We start from the raw sequence: 21935 nt of genomic DNA on the forward strand, positions 1-21935 counted from the left end.
ATATATATATATATATATATATATATATATATATATATATATATATATATATATATATATATATATATATATATATATATATATATATATCTCCTGATTTCAGGATCAGAACCCATATTTTAAATTGCTTTATTCCTATCTTTTTCTGTTTTTAACCTTCCGAAGGATCTACTGATGTCTCAAAATGATATATATATATATATATATATATAGATATATATATATATATAAATATATATATACTGTATATATATATATATGTGTGTGTGTGTGTGTGTGTGTGTGTGTGTGTGTGTGTGTGTGTGTGTGTGTGTGTGTGTGTGTGTGTCATGCATAGCCGCGCTGCCGTAGAATAATTCCGTTAACTCAATCAAACGTGGACATGTAGATATTAATTTCGTGCTGTGCTCCACAAAAAATGGAGAAACCGTTAAAGTACAACTCAAAACCACTTCTTTCTAGCGCTCTGTATCAGCGCAGCTGCGCGCAGGCTCGTTGCCATAGCAACCAAAAACGCTACAAAAAAACCCCTCAAATATTTCTCACACAAAGAGCAGAACATTCAGTCTGTTGCTGTAGTATGGTTTTAGGCTTGATGCTTATTTTGCGATTATTAATAAGTGATTGCTGTGGTAAGAGGAGAAAACTATAAATATATCGCTGCACTTGACTATATGGCTAGCTCGATGTTACTGTCTCTTACTCTGCAGTTGTGGAGTCACAATGTCTGGGATCATGAGCGCCCCCTGCCATGAGGCAAGAAAACTGCCTTCCTCACCTCTAATCTGTTCTCTGCCGTTTATGATCGCTCCTCAGCACAGGAAACACGTTACACACAGTTTGTGACAAAAAACACTGTACATTATATACATAAGCTAAATTATGGAAAATCAGTTCATATATTAAATGTTTTTTAGTCATTTTATTGGCGACCTACAGACAGGAGGAACATGCTCCCATAGAGTGGCAGCCTTACAGTTAGCGAGAGGTTGCGCAATCCCAGGAGAGGATCAGCTCGCTGCTGCCTCACCAGCTGCGCTTCCGAGACTTTGAATGGGAAAATGGGAAAATTCAGCGATTTTGAAGAAAAAATAATCAGAATTGGTTAAGCTAAATGAAAAATAGGTACTTTATGGTACAAACCACAGGGTGAAAATAGCAAGATACATTTTTTTATCATTGTATGTAATTTTTCCATGATGACATGTATATACATGTATATATATATATATATATATATATATATATATATATATATATATATATATATATATATATATACTGTATGTATACATATACACATACATACACACACACACACACACACACACACACACACACACACACACACACACGCCTACACATGCATACATACATGGTCATCGTTGGTCATCCAAAGAAGATGAGTGCACGTGTTCAGCGTCACATTGAAATGCTGTCTTTGAAAGACAGGTGCAGGAGTGCTATCAGCATTGCTGCAGAGATTGAAGAGGTGGGAGGTCAGCATGTCAGTGCTCAGACCATACGCTGCACATTACATCAGACAGGTCTGCATGGCTGTCACCCCAGAAGGAAGCTTCTTCTGAAGTCTGCACACAAGAAATCCCGCAAACAGTTTGCTGAAGACATGTCAACAAAGGACATGGATTACTGGAATCATGTCCTGTGGTCTGATGAGACCAAGATTAATTAGTTTGGATCAGATGGTCTCGAGCATGTGTGGCTGCAATCAGGTGAGGAGTACAAAGATAAGTGTTTGATGCCTACAATCAAACATGGTGGTGGGAATGCCATGGTCTGGGACTGCAGGAGTGCAGCAAGTGTTGGGGAGTAACATTTCATGAATTCCAATATGTACCGTGAACTACTGAAGCAGAGCATAATCCCCTCCCTCTCAAAACTGAATCACAGGACAGTGTTCCAGCACGATAACGACCTCAAACACACTTCTAAGACGAGCACTGCTTTATTAAAGAGGCTGCAGGTAAAGGTGACGGACTGGCCAAGCATGTCAGCAGACCTAAACCCAATAGAACATCTTTGGAGCATCCTCAAGCGGAAGGTGGAGGAGCGCAAAGTCTTGAATAGCTGCCAGCTCCTTGATGTCGTCATCAAGAGTGGATAAGCATTTCAATGGCAACCTGTGAAGCTGTGGTGAACTCCTTGCCCAGGAGAGTTAAGGTAGTACTGATAAGTAATGATGGCCACACAAAATATTGACACTTAAGGAGCTTTCACTAACGGGTGTATTCACTTTTGTTGCTGGCGGTTTAGACTTATATTTTTTATTGATGTCCCAAGTGCGTTTTTGCGCTCTGCTTCACCTTAACCCACATGTGTCAAACTCAAGGCCCGCGGGCCACATGTGGCCCGCTATGTCATTTTATGCGGCCCTCTCCCCCACCACCGTTTTACAGCCCCGTTGATTGACTTAAAATAGGGTTTGAGCACGAATTGACTACAAACTACATCTCCCATAATGCCTTCCGATTGTTACCAGCCAACATTACGGCTTCTCGCCACTAGAGTGCAGCAGAGTCACCTCAAGCTGATTATTAATTTTCCCAGCGAATAAAACTGAAACATCGACAAGCTAAAGAGCGAAGTCCCGTGATGTTTCAATCGAGGACTTTTACCGTCTCCTGCCCCCTGAGTTGATGCCACAGCTTCGACTCCATGCAGCTCGTGTTTTGTCCATGTTTGTAAGCACCTATCTGTGCGAACAGATGTTTTCAAAAATGAATTTAAACAAGACCAAGCACAGATCGCGCATTACTGACGAAGACCTACACGCCGTTTTGCGGATTTCCTCAGCACAAGAACTAACATCAGCTGACGAACTGACCAGGGGAAAACGGTGCCAGACATCCGGCCAGAAAACATTGGTAAGTACGAACAAACTAAATTTAAATAAAATGAATGTAAAACCAAAACTCAGTATACTGGAATATGTATATAGTTTATTGATTTTGCTTGTGTTTTGTTTTGTGTTTATTTACAGAACACATCACAATGAGGATGTGTGTGAGTTGGTGACAGGCTGAAGAGGGATCAGCTTTGTGTTCAAGGACAGGCAACATCACCTAATTGTTTTGTTCTTATGTGAAATACATGTTCGTTGTGTAATAAATAACGAAAAAGTTTTGTGAATGAAGTTGAGAGTTAATATCAAAACGTGTTTTTATTCTTTGTCTGCTTATCTTTAAAGCAGACAAAGATTAATTTTCCCAGCAAATAAAACTGAAACATCAACAAACTAAAGAGCAAAGTTTAGCTGAGCAGTTTACAAATACTGAGCATATTTTTAACTGCTTAGTTTAAAAATATTGTAATTTTACATCCATGCAAACTCAAATGTAATATTTAAAACTTGAACACATAAAATCAGTTATTTAACAATATAAGGTGTTGTTTAATTTATTTTTAACATTGTATTTTCATACATTTATGCTAGGGTTGCCCAAGTCTAGTTTTCCAGACCAATCACTCTGCAACTTTAGATGCGTTCTTTCTCTAACACACCTGTATCATTGACTAATTCATAGGCCTCTACAGAACTGAGTTGCTGCTAATGAGGGAAGTCAACTTTTTGTCTGGGGTATGTTTTAGCAGGGACGCATCTAAAAGTTGCAGTCTGGAGGACTGCACTTGGGCATTCCTGATTTATACCGTCAATGTGGCCCGTTAAGGGTGGCCAATATGCTGAAGTGGCCCTTGGTGAAATTGAGTTTGACACCCCTGCCTTAACCTAACATTGCTACCAGGCGGGTTCGCACCGCAGCCTACAGGATACGATGGAGGTGAGCATCCAGCAGGAAGATGTGCAGCGGAGCAGCTCTAGCTCTTCATACAGGGCCGGTCTAAGGTAACATGGGGCAGAATCTGATTTTAGGCGCCCTTCCTACTAAGAACATCATCATCACTAATAGTGTTTAAATATAGATTTAGAGGGGACCAAGGTTAATTGGCTGAGCTTAAAATAAATCACTGATTATTGGCTAATTTTTGCTGTGATGTATTTGTGAACAAACCTAGCTCAAACACAAAGATTACAGATAACACCATATTGTAGCCATGGTAACAAAACAATCAAACTATCAAGATGATTCTTTGCACTTTTTTTTTCCTTTTTACCTTTGTGGGCTCTAGTGTCCCTTATACGACAGTAGGCTGACAGGAAACTGGGAAGGAGAGGGGGGAAGACATGCGGCAAATATCGTCGGGTCCGGGAGTCGAACCCGCGACGGCCGCGTCGAGGACTGAAGACCTCCAAATATGGGTCGCGCTAACCACTATGCCACCACGGCACGCCCGATTCTTTGCACTTTTACAAAGTAAACTTCCTAATTAAATCCTAAATGTACAATCAATTTTTTTTCTCTGCTAAACATGTACGATTTAATAGCATTGTCATTCTCAATAAATTAATGCTAAATTTTTAGATCTATGGTCTATGTTACAAAATGTCTGGAGGCGCCTGCCAGCAGCTACTGAGTGTTCTTTGCCTTGATATCGTTCAGTCTTCCCAATACTCGCACTTTACAGCCTTATATTTTGATTACTATGGGTTGTTGCCACGTTGTATGATGTTTTAACATCTTGTTCAATGTGCTCCTTTTTAACTTTGAGCCCCTGCCCCTCCAAAGACCTCTGCACAACCCTGGTCTTTAGCCCAACGTCACTTATTCTTCTTTAAATGTTTTGTCATTTTTTAAAGAAAGCGGTCAGAATTTCTCCTGTGGGCACCCCACAGTGATAGTGCAAACCATGCATGGAGAACTCAGTACTTCACATGGCTGTCAATTGATGAGACATTTGAAGCCAGCTTCGAGGCATGTACCAAGTAAAAAAAAAAAGGGTGGAGGGGGTGTAAAGTCCCGCTTCGACGATTGTGTCGTGGCAACAAACGCTGCCTCACATTGTATGGGTCACGTGATTGCTTAATTTTGCTTGTCGGTTTTCAAAATAAAAACGTAACAAGCTTCATGGGTTATAGCAGGGTTGGGCAACTCCAGGCCTCAAGGGCCACTGTCCTGCAACCTTTAGATGTTTCTCCACTTCAACACTTCTGAGTCAAATAATGAGGTTATTAGCAGGACTCTAAAGAACTTGACTGCACTTAGGAGGTGATTCGATTGAAGCCTGATGGCCCAGGGAGACATAAGAGTTGCAGCACACCGGCGAGGACCTGGATTGCCCACCTCTGGGTTATTGTATTTGTTCGCCCATCAGAGGAGAGTATTTGTTTTCGGCAGTGACTGAAATAAAAGGAATATTGACCAACATATTTGATGTGTATTAATGATTTTGATGATGGCACTCATCAAAACGTAATGTTTGATACTGGTTTTCTCAATTGTTGATTATGGTGTATTTGATGACTTTATATTTTTGTGTTTTTCTAATGTTTTTATAACTTTGTTGCTGAAATGTTGTGCACAAATAAGCTTGATTGAAATGGAGGCAGCAATAAAAAAATCTCTGAAATCTGGGAATACTTTGAGATGATCATTCACAAGATTCTTAAATAAAAATAATTAACCCCTTTCACCTAAAAAATTCTCACCTTCTGGAAATGTCCACTATTATTTTGAGCAGCAAAGATATATCAGTCTTGCACAGCAGAAACAGACTTAAAGCTGTTTGAAGAGTAAAATCCTGTCCTGGTGAGTAAAAATGTAAGGGATAAGATCAGAGAGAAAACTAGAAATAAAAAAAGAGGAGTTTTGAAGAATTCCAGTTTTTCAGGAGGCAAATCAAAACTCAAAGAATACTGACCGCCCCAACAAGCACCGCATTCCCAATACACTAAAACAAATGTCTTTATTGCCAAATCTGTTTGTGACATGAAAGAAAACAGCCACCGACAGTCAAGATATACAGTACCAGGATTAGTTTGGCTACAAATCATTTTAATAACTAAACAAGATTACAGTTAAATAGGATTTAATTCACAATATTGCGTTTACTAATTTTTTGAAGTATGTCTATTTGAGTGACAAGGCTGCCACAGTTTCAGCAGCATATGTCACTAGTGAGGAATGAATGAACCACCGAGTAATGAGCCTTTGATCAAAGCAATGGGCTGGAAGCTTCATTGCTTCACAAGACTTCATTTGACCTTTGCCTTTTCTTTCAACAGCTCAGATATTTAAAAACGCCAACTGTAATTATCAATACACACATTTTAGTCTTATAACAGTTTATTCAGCATGTTTCTATCTAGTTTACAGTTAACAACACTGAGCATCCAGATGTATGCAACAGCAGTATACATCTACAGCATCCAGCAGTTCTCCATAGAAACCCTTGAATATAGTCTATGATTACGTGTGGTTTAAATGTGTCACTGTTAGAGAAAAGTTACAGTACATGCACTGCACAACTTCATGAAATAGACACTGTATGTGGTCACACAACAGCAGAAGAGTGTATAAATTTTCTGAAATGTTAACACCATAACGGTTTAGCCTTTTAAAACGTCTCAGTGTGGAAGAACATAGAGAGAACATTAGCTAAGCTCTCCATAGGGACATTCAACAATAGAATCACAGTTTTCATAAAACATGAAGGCTGATAACAACAGATAATAATAATAACAACAGACATCGATTTTTTATACTACTCAGGCTATTTACGTTTTAATTTAACTCAATTTGTTAAAATTATTTTCCTAAAATACACAAGAAATTAGACAAAAAAGTACAGCTTCCATCACCAGGTTAGAAGACTTAAGATAACAATTCTAGATCCTTTATTAGCAGATGGTACCCAGTTCCACAGTGTTTAGTTAGCAGAGCTATCTTGCGCTTTAACATCGCAAACACCTGACCTGATCTGATGGAGGTCTCAGGTTAGTACCATCATGATTCAATTAAACATCCTGAACATATAGCAAAAGTAAGAATTCAGGAGTAAACAGCATTCACTGAAGCTAGGAGCACTAGGAACACTGTTCCTTTTGAGGAACATGTACAGTTCCTAAAAAGGAACCAAAATTGTTTTTAGCTGTTGGGTCCTGAGTTCTCATTAAATTAAGCCTTTACTATAGTAATAATCAGCTGGTCTAGTGTGTGTTGGTCTGAACGGTACGTGTTCAACACAGCCCAGGTGCTTTCCAGTGTTACCTCTGTCTAAATTTTTATTAACGTGGCAACCAGTGAAAACCTTTTTACATTTTGAGATCAACTGGATCAAAATGGCATTTTGTTGATTCCTTAAACAGGGCCAGAGAGAGGGAAAAAAAGGCGTTAACCTTAAAATGCTTTGATACAATAACCTGGTTACCTTACAATACTTGTTTTGGAAAACTTGGCTGACGATGTCATTGATCCTTGGATTCTTTGGGGATACTACAAGAAAGTTTTGTGATGACAGAAAATGAGTCAGAGGAGGGGAGTGGCTCACAGGTTCATGGGATCTCTACAGATCATGGAGCACCTCCAGCACAGTAGCCAGAGACCAGGCCTGGGTCTCACAGCTGAAGGGACAATGCTGGCCATTCTCATTGGTCAGCTCTGGTAAGCCTTTCCATAGAGACCTGAGGCAGCACAGGATGAAACAACTAATAATGTAAACCACATACAATATGATGAGGGGTGAATAATATTGGACTAGAATAAAAACCTGAAGATGGAAATTGAAAACTATTACCTCTCCAAGTGGGTATAATGTCGTGACAGAACATTTTTCACTAGAATGACGGTCTTGGAGTAGGCCTCCTCCCCTAACTTCTTGGCAAAGTAGAGCTTAGCACGGAGAAAATAGCCAACAGGCCACAGCCACTCCTGTCAACAAAGATCCAGTTCTAAGTGCTGCTGCTGTTGGACTGCTTTTGTCTGTCGTCTCTTTTAAATACTCTCCATCATCTGCCTTTAAATACTTCAAATTAAATAAATCAAAAAAGAAACACTCTATAGCGAGAAAATAAGCACATTTTCAATTAAAAAAAGCTTTCTGCTGCTAAACTATTGAATAAATTGACAAATGAGCACAACAACAAATACATTTGTTGTTTTAAATGTTATTTAGGTTATTCAACCATCAGATTGGCACAAAGTGTGTTTATACCCAGAATTCAGATAGCTATAAAAGTGTGTTTATAGCTATCTTTATAAAAACCACATGTAAGTATCGGCCAATCACAGATCTCCCAAAATTGATAAATCGGCTGGTTGATAAATTGGTGCACCCCTAAATACAAATGTTCTGCCTAGAACCTTTGTATTCTTTTGTGTAAATGCAACTAATTGCGTTAAAATTTTCAACACATTAAAATCAATATAATTTAATAAAAATTAACGTGTTAAAATCCCGGTGTTAGATATTATATTGATTTGCTTGGATAACAGTAGAATTTTTGTTGGTATCACAAAAAAACTAAACCATGATTTGATCCTTTTCTTTCTTATCTCTTACTTGCATCAGCCCAACAGATAAACATTTTAAAATTTCTTCAATTTGGCAACATGGATTGATATTTGTATTTTCAATTGATGTAACTGGATCATTAATCATTTAATGAACATAACAATGTAGATTGATATATTGTTACATTATTACAGTAATTCATGCAAGTACTACAGAGTGTATTTACACCATATAGGACATTGACATATTTTTCAGCAAGCTTCCGTTTCTAAATTCAAATCCTATTGCTCTCAAGTAATATTCTTCGTTTGTGAGAAAACTAATCATTGTTGATTATTTGTAAATTAGATTCTGCAAAATGAACTGAAAGAAACAAGGTAATTTTGTTTCTTTCTGTGAGTTTATTGAAACTTTTCAATTGAGTTCCTGTAATGAACTTTTCAATGTGTGGGTACAAACACTGCAGTAGAGGGTTCGCTTACTTACAGGTCCTTGGTGGTAGTTAAAGCCCTTGGCCAGGTTGTAGTTGTCGCTGTCCAGTGCATTATTGTAAACACCACAGTAGACCATGTCACTATGGAAACACAGACACTGTCAAACACCATACCCAACAGAATCAGACAAAAAAAAGAAGCAATTTTTATGCCGGCTTCCATAACTTAATCTAAAAATTAACATGAATCCAGTGGCTATACAATGAAATAAATGTTTGAGGTCTTTGAATAGAAAAAGAAGCCTTACTCTGGGTCAAGAGTTTTCATTCCCAGTGGTCCCAAGAGTTTCTTCTGAGCTATTTCCAAAGCCTTCCATGCTCTTTCTAACGTGAACAGCTCTGGAGCCTGTCACACAAACACAGTAGGTCTTCACTAACTGATGATACTTTTACAAACCAAAAAGTGGAAGATGAACACTGCTTTTGCATACCACCACCATTGCGATGGTGAAGTTGGGCCTCAGCTGGTAGTCACACCAGGGATTGGAAGCTCCATAACTATCTTTATAAATTCCCTTTTTATGCACCAAATCAGGGTGCTTCTCATTGGGGTCCTGTGAGTCCCCAGACACCCAGAATTCAACTTCAAAGGACTGCTGAAGCTGCTTGTTCCACTCAGTGTACAAGATGAACACATCTGTTCCTGTGACAGAACAAAGAATTTTACCTAGGTGATTAGTAGGAACAAGCAGAGCATTTGATATGTGGAGACATTATTTCCTTACCATCTCTAAGCACCTTAACTCCATCATAGGGGAACAGTTCTTTAGACTGCAGCTCCACAAGCCAACGTACTGCTGATTTACTCAGACCAACGATCTCCACCGCCGCGCCGTCTCTGCGAAAACAATAAAACACACCAAGTCAACAAGGGAGCAAGTATCCTGGTTTTTATTCTTGAGTACAATTACAATTAATTACAAAGCTGTTCGTTTTATGCTTCAGTTTATTCAATAAGCTGGCTGTTAAATTGATTATTAAAAAAAATCCACCAACATTTCCAAACAAACAAGGAAGATGCATTTACTGCATTCTAAAACAAATGTTTTACGGTCAAGAAGTGTCATATTTGATAATTGTATATTACATATTGTAAATTGTATTGCTTTATGAAAAATTAATTGCTAAATGGTCTTGGTTATGAATTAGTTGTTTATTAAATGAACCTCAGAATTTTTCTAAAACCAGATGAACTCCGTGGATGGATCAGTATAAAATAGGTTCCCTCACTGCTAGTTCAATGTAAGCAACAAGAAAGGGCAGGAGAACCTGGAAAAATAAATGCATAATTGTGAACAAGTTTTCATTGTGTTTTAACTTAAAAATTTTTAAAAACTACATCATGATAGGCTTATATTTCCACTATTTTGGAGTTTCTTCGGTCTCTCCTTGATAAGGGCAACTCTCCTTCGACGCTTAAGGTATATGTGGCGGCTATATCATCTAGTCATGCTGACATTGATGGATGTACACTGGGAAGCCACAATCTGGTTTCCTTTTTTGCATGGTGCTTGTAGACTGCACCTGCCAATGGTTACGCGAGCACCAGTTTGGGACCTGTCTTTGGTCGTCGGTACTCTGTGCCACCCTCCATTTGATCCTTTGGTTCAGCCAGACCTCAAATGGTTGTCATGCAAGACTGCTTTTTTGTTGGCTATTGTCTCAGCTAAGAGGGTCAGTGAGCTACATGCTCTTTCTGTCAGCCCATCATGTCTCAGATGGAGTTCAGATGGCTCTGGAGTTACCTTGTGGTCAAACCCGGCGTTTGTCCCTAGAGTGTTTTCTCATTCTCATTGAAACTGAGATTGGCGCGTTTTCAGCCTACGCCAGGGGAAGCTGGTGATAGTTCTGAGTCACTGTGCCCAGTGAGGGTACTGGAGGCACATATTGCAGCCACTGCTGCTATAAGACGCTCAGACCAGCTGTTGTGTTATGGGGGCCCTAGATTAGGTTGTCCTCTGTCCAAACAGCGTCTCTCCCATTGGATTGTGGATGTCATCTGCCACGCCTACCCTGCAGGGCGCTGCCCCCAGCCAGTCGGTGTGAAGGCACACTCTACCAGGAGCGTTTCCACTTCCAGGTCAGCCTTGAGAGGAGTTCCACTGGAAGCTCTATGTGCTGCTGCATCATGGGCTTCTCTGGGCACGTTCACTAGATTTTACAATGTGAATGTGGCCTCCTCCCATCCTCTGGACCAGGTCCTTTTACAAGGGTCCTCTGGGCCTTCTCAGTGAGGTATGTGCTCGGGATTCCTTGTGACATCACTGGTATTAGTCATTCAGTGCTTTCAGCACCGCTCTCTGGCGGTCAGTAGGGATGAAATAGAAGGAAAGTTACGTATGTAACTACGGTTCTATGAAAACATTGTGCTTGGTCCCAGTACCAAAAAAGATACTTCCAAAAACACTGAACAACTATATACCCATAGCTCTGACCTCTCACATTATGAAGGTTATGGAGAGGCTGGTTCTAGTACATCTGAGGTCACAGGTGGATGCAGCCCAAAACCCTCTCTAGTTTGCATACCAATAATGGTATGCAAACTGCAGCAATTACAGTATACACCTGTTGCAGAGGGCATATTTCCCCCTTGACAGACCTGACACCATTGTCCACATCCTTTTCTTTGCCTTTCCATCAGCCTTCAACACCATCCAGCAAGGATAATTGAGCAATAAGTTGGCTAAAATGGACATAGATGCATCACTCATCACCTGGATCATTGACTATCTGACAACCAGACTTCAGTATGCAAGATTACAGAGATGCAAGTCAGACCGCGGGTTTGCGCTGTTGATATGTAACATTGGAGCAGGGAACTGTGCTGTCTCCCTTTCTATTCACCACCTACACTGCGGACTTTAAGTACCCTTCCAAACTGTACCATCGGCCAAAGTACTGAGACGACAAGGCTATCATGGGTTGTGTGGAAGGGGGACAGGAGGTGCAGCACAGGACATTTCTGGACAATTTTGTGACGAGGTCCAGAGAGAACCAACTCCTGCTTAATGTAAACAAGACCAAGGAAATTGTTGGAAAAATTATTATCTAAGTTCATTTACTTATGAGTTTATTTTAAAGGTTATGTTTTCATATTATTATTCTGTGTGTTGTTTACTTGGCTAGTTTCTTTTGTGGTACATTATTAACTGTTTTGGATGTTTGCTTGGGGGTTAGAAACGTTTACACATTCCTGTGTTATCAGCTGCCTCTGAAGCTGATTTATAACTGTCAGCCTTGTGCCCTTGTAAGGGCATGCCCACAGAAGGTTCCAGAACATCCTGTGGTAGAGGTCTTTGATCAACTGTTACAATGTGAATGTGACACATTCACATTGTGCCACATTCACACATTGTGTGACTGTGTGAAAAAGCCCAACCTCTTTCCTTGTATTCATAATAAAAGGCTGTTGGGGACTGAGAGCCGGCGAAGTTGACCCCAGACAGTGTTTGACAGCGGTTCTCCGCGTCTGGCTCTGCTCCCCTCTTCTGCAGAAAAGCAATTTATGTCTCTGGTCGATTTCTTGCAGGTTGGGAACCAAAATAGACCCAACAGAAATGGTTGTCAGTTTCTGCAATAAGAAATCACATTTGCTCCCAATCTCCATCTCAGGGGCAGATGTGGAGCAGCCTCAATCTTACAAGTACCTTGGTGTTACCTTAGACTGGAAGATGCAGTGAACTACAAACACTCATGTGCTGTACAAAAAGGCCATGAGCAGAAGCTCAGGGTTTTTTAACATCTACAGTAGGATGCTCTTCATGTTCTATCAATCATCAGTGGCTAGTTCCATCTTCAATGCAGTGGTGTACTGAGCAATATGTGTGTGTCTTAGGACTATTACGGCTAATTGTTATTTATTATTGTTGTTTGTTTATTCTTATTACTTTCTTTATTTATTTTGATTTGTATTGTGTACGACATACTGACATACTCTGCCTCTCGTCCCAAATATTCGCTGGAGATAGGCACCAGAATCCCCCCCGACCCTACTAGGGACAAGGGTTTACAGAAAATGGATGAATGGATGGATGGATGTATTGTGTACTATGCTGGGACAAACAAAATTTCCCCCCTTAGGGGTTCAATAAAGCATTATTATTATTGTTATTATTATTATTATTCTTACATGGTGTCAGAATGACTCAGACAGCTACATCACCTTGTGAAAAGAAGCAACAGTATGGCAAAGTTTAAACTGCCGGAGAACTTTTCCTTTGAAGCTGACAAAATAAACTGATTGGAAACGGAGGTTTGAATGCTACAGAATAGCCACCAAACTGGATAAAGATGATGGACCAGTGCATTTGAGCTGCCTGATTTATGCTATGGGCAACAAAGCAGAGATTTATCACTCTTTCACTTCGCTCAAGAGGAGGACCGTGATGATTTTCTTATCGTTATGGGAAAGTTTAAGAAATATTTCTTCCCCTGGAGAAATATAATCCATGAAAGAGTCTGTTTTCAGGAGAAAAGGGAGGAGAACATCCAAGACCTCATTGTTGTCAGGACACAGGATAAAGAACTCTCCCGCCAGCAGCAGTTGATGGCGAGTCTGTCTTTGGCTCAAACGATATAGACCGTCAGACAATGTAAAGAGGTGGCTGTTCAGGTGAGCCAACGGGGCGACACGGTGAGATCAGTGGAGGAGGTAAACCATAGATACATGCATTGGAAACCACAACACAGTAAGCAGCAAGGAGATAAAAAAAAAAGAAATGAAAACAAATGTGCAAATCTGGAAAACTACAGCATTCTAGAAATATGTGCCCTGCAAAAGAAACTGTGTGTCACAGTGCCATAAAATGAGACGCTGGGCCAGGGTATGTCGGAACAGAAAATCAGTAAATGAGGTAACAGAGACTAAAGACAACACAGGTGAACACTGTTATTTGAATCACCAGCTTTTTGTTGATAATTGCAAAGGCTCTTAGGTTCAAAATCTGCCATCAATGGAAGTTATCAGACATCAGACAAATGACCTCTCTGTGACTCAATACATGCGTCTGGGTGAAGTACCTTGGAGTTGCAGGCATCCCCTTGTTCCTCGCTCTGTCACTCTCCCCCATTTTATCCATCCAAGTGCCACAGTTGAAGCGGTTTCCTCCGGTAACAAAACCTGTTGCTGGGTCCACTTTAGCAACCACATTGAACCCTTAAAAGGACAGAAAGCTGCAGTTCATTTCTGTCAAATTACAACAGATCTTCAACAGATTTCAAGGCACTCAACAGTCCAATTCATATGCAGGTTACTGCAATCTAACAAATACAATATTAAATCAATTAACTTCTAACCAATTCACTTATGTAGGCATACAAGTGAAAGTTGATAGTAAGTATAATACATAAAAATTATCACATACATAGTGCTAGTTAATAAGTTTGCAGTAGTGGGCACACTTCGCTAATGTGCTTGGGCGAGAATAGTGGAGCTAATTATTTCGTTTACCCAAACTTGTCATTTTATTGTATAACTTAATAATGGAGGTTACAGTGGCGCTCGATAGCAGCCGTCAACATTATGAATGGCAGTCCTCAGTGTAATGACGGATTTGCAGAAAGCACTTTTTACAAGGTAACAAGATTAATGTTCATATACTTTATAAGTAAATGTGATTAGAAAGATATCAAATATTGCATTATGGAGAAAGTACACGTCTAACCATTGCTAACCATGAACACAATTCTGCATCATCATGTAGCCAAACATGTATGGAAAAAAAATAGTTTGCATTTCATCTTTTGTAAGTTTAAGTGCTTCTCCTGTGAAAGGGAAAACACTGTTTATGCTATAGTTAAATAAATCATGTGGTGTGAATTTAGGTAAACTCAGCAATTTGATCAACACATCAGGAGGCAGAGGTATGGTTTGGTTTCTAAGCTAGGCATTTCAAATCTTTGTAAATCCCCCTATCTATGAGCCCCAACCAGGTGTGTCACATTCACAGACAAATTAGCTCAACTCGAACAAATAGACGCCAGTTTGCCATGGCTAAACTGGCAAAAACAACTTGTGAAAACAATTTCAGTCGCTCTGTTCAATACTCCTGTCCCTCACTTGTCCATCATGGTGCTTCGAATGATTAAGTGAAGTATAGTGATGGGTCCGGCAACACCATGAGTCGGCGCATGTGTCAATCTCATAGACCAAAACCCACGTCGGTGCGCGTATTGTTTTCAGCAAGTCACGTGACTGATACAGGAACTGTTTCGAAATGACACTGGTGCGCCAAACTGTGTACAGTATATATAGAAGCGAATCTGTCAACGGGATGCATTTGCCAAAATAATTCTTGATCTTTTACGGTACAGCGTCAACTATGGAGCCTCAAGGCAAACGAAAGGTTTCGTAGTGTGGGACCATTTTAATCTTACGTCAGAAAATAAAGTATTGGTTGTCACTTAGTAGTTGTTTCATCCGGTTCTTTTCAGTTTCTACTCGATCTATCTGAATCCAAATTCAGCTGAAATTGACTCTTAGTTTACTTTCATATTATGTTCTGCAGGTTAAGTTTTGCATATGTTTCTTATGGAAGCCCGTTACTATGGAAGCCCGTTTCCGCCATTCTGTTAAAAAAAAATTATCCTCATTATAATGAGATAATTTTTTTTTAACAGAGTGGCGGAAACAGGCTTCCGTAGTTTCTCCTTTGAAATTATACATTTCATAATTTTATTCTTAAATTACCCTCCATAAATAAAAATCTTTAGGCAGAAAAAAGGAAAATAAAGACAATCCCGCTATAAATAAATACAAAAAAGACATTTCCAGCAAAACACATCGATAAAGATCAGCGTACAAAATATAAAAGAAAAAATTTAAGTTATGTGAACAATATACAGTGTCACTAAAATCTGTTTTATTTAAATAAATTCACCTACTCAATGTTGAGGCATAGGGCATCAGAATGAAGTCGCAGATACACCTGGATAAACTCAGGTATACAGCCATTCTACAAATTACTCAGTTGCTTTTTATGAATTATTTCATATAAATGTATTGTTTACTTCTTTTCTGTTTTACAGCGGGAGAAGTTGTGGAAAAAAAAAAAAACAGTCCACAAGCATCCTCATTCCAAACACGTTCACTTTCATTTTCATCACTTGGTACATGTTCACATTATTTATTGACTGTATCGAAGAATATCAAATATATTTTGATTTTAACTGAAGATATGACATAATACAATATATAATATACAATAAAATAAAATGACAAATCTTATTGTGTAGACTTTGCCTGTATGGATTTTTAATGTCCAGCAGGTGTCAGTATTCAGTGACACAGCATTGACGCAGTATCAATACAGTTTTGCTATGGGTCGAATGACGCCTCATTTACCCATCACTAGAGAAGTAGTTGGAAAGGGTAGATTCTCTTTTTTTTAAAAAGAATCTTTATTGAGCAAAAGGCAAGTATACAGCAAACAAATGAACGAGGTACACATTACCATGCAGCCCTATTTATTCTGTAAATAGGTTGTGGCAGTGGTGGGCCGTCAGGGCCTGCAAAGCCTTCTCTGCTGGCGTAAAAATATCTGAATCACAGACTGATGTTAATTATATTTTGTCCATGAGTACATATTAAATAATTCCAAATGGTCTGTCCGCTTCCTTTCATTGCTAGCCCCCTGGTTGCGCTGCTTCCAGACGTGTATTTTCATATTTAAGCATTTAACCAATCACATTTCAGCCATTATTTGTTGCCAGGGTCAAAGAAATCTGCCTGGAGGCCTTCACAATCAGTTCTGCGGGCCCTGTAGCATAAAATAAATGTCGATCAAACTGTTGCTTCAACCAATCAGAGGCCAACCAAGGCCATCTAGCAGGCGTACGGAAACGTCAGCGTATTCACACGCTTTGATTGGATAGTCAAAGAGTGTACTAGCCAGAGCTAGCAAACTGCATCTGTAGTGAGCTGCACAAGCAAAGATATTGTTGTGTTGATTTAATAGCTGTTTTGTCAACCCACAATGGGTGAAGAAGGAGAAGAAATTGATTTGGTTGGAGATTTACTGTCAAAGGCATTTTCAAGATGGACTTTTCAAAAAAAAGCTGGACATTGTTAAGCAAGGTCGGGCAACTCCGAAGCTAGCAAGCCTGTCACAACCGGGAAAAGGATTTGTCCGCCACTTTCAGTCTACTAACTACGATCGGTACTCCTGGCTCACAGGCTCCAAGGAACGCTGCAAATTGTATTTCTGGGAGTGCTTGTTATTTGCTACTGATCTCCTTGACTTCCTTCAGCAGAAAAATCTGAATGAGAGCATGAGGCAGCTATACACATTTGTGTGTTTGGCGGTGACCATCCCCGTGTCTACTGCTTCTGTTGAATGGACATTCTCAGCACTTAAGCGAATTAAAACTTATGCCAGAAATACGACAGAGCAGGCTCGACTTATTAGCTTCGATGGCGATAGAAAAGGACTTGTTCATGGAACTGAAACGCACGGATAATCTGCACAACAGAGTAATTGAAATCTTCTTGAGGAAAAAAAGGAGGATGTATTTTGTGTACAAATAATCAGGATTTTTGATGAGTAAAATGTTGCTATATTCCTAAATAATATTGCAATTTTAGCAGGTTATTTTTGATGCTTTTTTTATGTGTGTCGCAGCTGTACCTGCAGTAGCAGTTTTATAGCCATAAAATAGTTATTGAGGGTTGGATTGATTCAGAGGGAGCACTACTGAAGGCTTAGGTGTGAAATGCACGGCCCGCCACTGGGTTGTGGTCACATTTAAAGTAAACAATGTTATGTGACAGTGATGTCAAATGAACAGTCCACAACAGTCATTTACTGATGAAGCAATATTTCATATAATCCATCACGCAAACAAACATACAAAACTGCTTTAATGTAGTAAATGATCTCTTTAGTCTTACTGCTCTTACGTTACCTTCATCTCTCATGTTCCTGTCTATCTTGGGTCCAGCATTCCTCTCTCTGAAGGAAATACCCTCCAGATGGCGCTGCAGTGCCTCCTGGATGACATCATACAATGGCTGTTCCTGCACAGAGGCAAACTCAAATACATGATTCTTCATACTTGAATCTAAACATCATGTGCGACTGTAATGTATAAAACCACTAGTGGAGGTACAACAATAGCAGCCACCAAGAAGACCAGAATTAAAACAAAGAATTTTTCACTGTGTGCACGTACAACCTCCCCTGGTTTGCAAGGCTCACAGTCGTCTGTGGGGTACATGCGGGTGACAGGGCAATGCAGAATTTCATGTCCCTCAGGAACGAGATTGGTATAGTCCTTCAGAGAAAAACAGAAACCCCCAACTATTATTGATCATTCACTTTATTAACACTCAAATCAAATTTATTTACCACATTTACTCAAAGGGTATAGAAACCCTATGAAAGTGTGTTTAAGAGTTTTTTGTTTCAATATTTACTGACAAAAACCTTCTGTTATAAATGACGTCTGAAGCAATTGTTTCACAGCATCATCACTTTTTTACTTCTTCCTACTCCTTTTTGAGCATTTTAAGATAATTGTGGTACAAAAATATGTCTTTTGCATTTCTTGTTCATGTCTGTTATTTTATACTGCTATCATGTTCGAAATAAATAAATTAATCACCTTTGTTTCTTGGTTTAAAAAGACAGAAGCACAGTCCTTTGAACATTTCGGATTAAAAATGTTTGAGAGGTTCAGTAAGTTTTTATCATCACATTTCGTGTACCTGAATGCACTGCAGCCACCACCACACAGCATCCCTGCAGTTGTATCTGGCATTGTGACCTTCTCCCAGCAAGTTGGGGATTAAACCGTGACGCAGGGTTCCAGCAAAAGCCAGGATGATGTTGCTATGGATACCAAGACAGAATAGTTTGCAATAAAGTTCAGTTGAATGACTCCTATTTAAATTAGGTGTTAGTCCAAATCACACACATACCGTGCCTCAGTGTGTCTCCCTGTTATAAGCATAAGTCCTCTGAGAGCGATGAAAGTATCTCTACCCCAACAACGGAAAATCCCAGCAGAAAAATGAGGAAGACCTAAAGACATACCAGGTATGTAAAACTGAAAAAACATTACATTATTTTATTGTTTTAATTATACACTACGACTATAAAATTGGAATACAGCCAAAACAAAGACATAAAATAATTCCTTCTGACCATAAATATGCTTTTTATCCAGCCCTGGTTCCAGAGGCGTTTAGCCGGGGGGCATTGGCTTATCTTTGGGCGGGGGGTGGTGGCAGGGGGCAGAGTAAACAAGGTTTTACTTTAATATAAATACATTCACTCACTGGCCACTTTATTAGGTACACCAGTCCAGCTGCTCATTAACACAAATGTTGAATCAGTCAATCACTTGACAGCAACTCAATTCATTCAGGTATGTAGACATGCCCAAGATGATCTGCTGCAGTTCAAACCGAGCATCAGAATGGGGAAGAAAGGTGATTTAAGTAACTTTGAACGTGGCATGGTTGTTTGTGCCAGACGGGCTGATCTGAGTATTTCAGAAACAGCTGATCTACTGGGATTTTCACGCACAAACATCTCTAGGGTTTACAGTGAAAGGTCACAAAAAGAGAAAATATCCAGTGAGCGGCAGTTCTGTGGGTGCAAATGCCTTGTTGTTGTCAGAGGTCAGAGGAGAATGGCCAGACTGGTTCAAGCTGATAGATCGGCAACGGTAACTCAAATTATTATTATTCAAATCTTTTTATTTGTTTTAGACATATAAGAATAACAATGAAACAGACAAAAGCAAATGACAACAGGTGTGGACATCGCACATTTAGTAAGAGGAAAAGGGGGAGGGAGGAAGGGCTGTATACTCAGGAGAACTCTGTCTCAAAGTACAAAAAATGGCTGCCAGGTGATATTGTATTGTTGAACGGAGTCGCTGACTGTATGTTTCAGATGTACAAAATTCAGATGGAACATGACATCTTCTACCCACTGCTTATGAGAAGAAGGAGCTTAGAAATAAGTCCACCATCCTCTTTCTGTCTCTCTAACTATTCCTTTCTAATCCTCGGGATATTTTTATTCCAGATGAACACAAATATATGTTTGCTTAATTCTTTGAAGAACTTCTTAGGAAAAGACTGGTACGGTTTGAAACAGATATAAGAACCTAGGAATGATTGTCATCTTGACTGAGTTTATTCTTCCTACAAGAGACAGAGGGAGTTTTGACTACTTCTCCATGTCTAATTTAGCCTTATTCAGTGCCTTAGTGAAATTTTTGTTAAACAAACAATTGTAGTCATATGTTACACAGACGCCCAAATAATCAAAACTATTTTTACTGACTGTAAAGAGGAAACGATGGAAGGTCATTTGACACGCTTTTTTCTTTATTGGGAATTTAACACTTTTTGATAGATTTAATCTATACCCAGATACCTGCCCAAATTTTTCAATTAGATTTAGAGCAATAGGTATTGTGGTACTGAATTTAGACAGAAAAAGAAGGATCTCATCAGCATAAAGGGACAATTTGTTTACATGCCCACCTCTCTGAACACCAGTTAAATTACCTGAGTTCCTTATCATAATTGCCAAAGGTTCAATGGCAATATCAAAGAAAAGGGGCCTCAGGGGACACCCTTGTCGAGAACATGAAAGATGAAAGAAGCTAGAAGTGACCTTATTTGTTCATACTGACAGATATGGTGCTGTGTACAAAATGGTGATCCAAGAACAGAAAACTGGGCCGAATCCAGAGGTCGAAATAGACTTTTTTGTTCTCCATCATTTTGACCGACAGTATTAAAAAAAAAAATCGGTCATGTTCTATTTTTACCTGTCAAATTATAGTCATATTAACGTAGACTATTTAGCCCAATTTTTATGCGGTTTAGATAATATTCACCTAGTTGAAACGTGAATCCAGATCCCATCACACAGAAAGAAGTTGAACGCATCTAACTTTTTCTCCATAGTGACAAATACCACTTACTGTGGCCCCAATAACTTATAATAACTGAAATTAAACAAGTGCATTTTATTTATGAGAACTTAACCTGCTGGGGTTTGAACGCACAGCACCTCACAAATTCCTCCTGGTCCGCATCTGCGGAGAAATCTGAGCTAGTACATCAGTCAGGTGGATCGGTCTGATCAAACTGATCAATTGAACTCCACGAGCTTTTTACCCTGTATGCGGTCTGGGCGTGCACTTTTACACACGCTCAGACTGCGAGCGTAAATTGTTTTTGTGTGGTTTCGCTTCTCCTAAACGGACAGATGTACGTCTGCCACGTCCGCATTAGCTGTGCAGCAACTGCGCATGTTACGGTGTAATTAACTTCTGCACCTTTATTTATTTTCTCAAGATAAACTGCCAGCTCCTCTGTTTAGACTATAAATGGATTAGCACAACATTGCATTCTCTTTAGTTTTCTCTGTTCTGTATGTATTGGAGACTGGAATTAAATGTGCCATTTCAACCAAAGATTTGGAAAGTGTGTCTGGTTACTCTAATTTATTTAAATAAGAAAAAAGAAAACTGCTTGGATGATGGATATTTGAATCTCCAAGGGGTCCACCATTCCGAATGTTTCAAGAAACATATTAATACAATGGGCTGAGTTACTAAGCGTGACAACTTTTGGGCTGGAACGATCCAATGTTGGGTTCAAAGTGCAATTCAGGTCCCCAGCTAGTATTAAATTGTGTGACTCAAGATCCTGTAAGAGGGAAAAAAAGATTGCTAAAAAAATCCACATTATCCCAGTTAGGGGCATAAATATTAGCGAGAACAACAGTCCTACTAAAAAAATTGCCTTGTGTGATGACATACCTGCCATTTTTGTCCCTAACCCTTTTAGACACTTCATCTTTATGTATTAAGATAGCTGCTCCTCTGCTCTTATTGTTGAAATCAGAGTGAAAATATTGTATAAAGCCTCCTCTGCTAAGTGTACCCTGACATTAATTTAGCAAATTGGTTTCTTGTAAATAAACAATGCGACTTTGCAACTTATTAAGACGAGAGACTAATTTGTTGAGCTTGACAGGATGGTTTAATCCCCTGACATTCCAGCACACCAAAGTGGTATTGGTTAGTGCCTTATCATTTGCAGAAT

At 39.3% G+C, this 21935-nt stretch overlaps 1 protein-coding gene across 5 annotated transcripts in view; it reads right to left on the minus strand.

The window, feature by feature from the left end:
• Window positions 1-6185: 6185 nt before the first annotated feature.
• Window positions 6186-21935, minus strand: part of agl (amylo-alpha-1, 6-glucosidase, 4-alpha-glucanotransferase) — a 118887-nt gene continuing 103137 nt past the window's right edge. For 4 of the 5 annotated variants that reach the window (XM_023334840.1, XM_023334841.1, XM_023334839.1 and 1 more), the window contains 11 exons: window positions 18780-18882; window positions 18567-18690; window positions 18032-18133; window positions 17765-17876; window positions 13883-14018; window positions 9589-9701; window positions 9295-9506; window positions 9112-9209; window positions 8857-8944; window positions 7654-7787; window positions 6186-7540 (listed from right to left, as the gene is read on the minus strand). In XM_023334840.1, the coding sequence (XP_023190608.1) occupies window positions 7423-7540; window positions 7654-7787; window positions 8857-8944; window positions 9112-9209; window positions 9295-9506; window positions 9589-9701; window positions 13883-14018; window positions 17765-17876; window positions 18032-18133; window positions 18567-18690; window positions 18780-18882 (1340 nt within the window). In that variant the 3' untranslated portion in view covers window positions 6186-7422. The remainder of the gene's footprint in view (window positions 7541-7653; window positions 7788-8856; window positions 8945-9111; window positions 9210-9294; window positions 9507-9588; window positions 9702-13882; window positions 14019-17764; window positions 17877-18031; window positions 18134-18566; window positions 18691-18779; window positions 18883-21935) is intronic. The other variant, XM_023334838.1, reaches the window with a different exon arrangement.

This window comes from Xiphophorus maculatus, chromosome 6, assembly GCF_002775205.1.
Source record: "Xiphophorus maculatus strain JP 163 A chromosome 6, X_maculatus-5.0-male, whole genome shotgun sequence".
NCBI classification, from domain to species: Eukaryota; Metazoa; Chordata; class Actinopteri; order Cyprinodontiformes; family Poeciliidae; genus Xiphophorus; species Xiphophorus maculatus.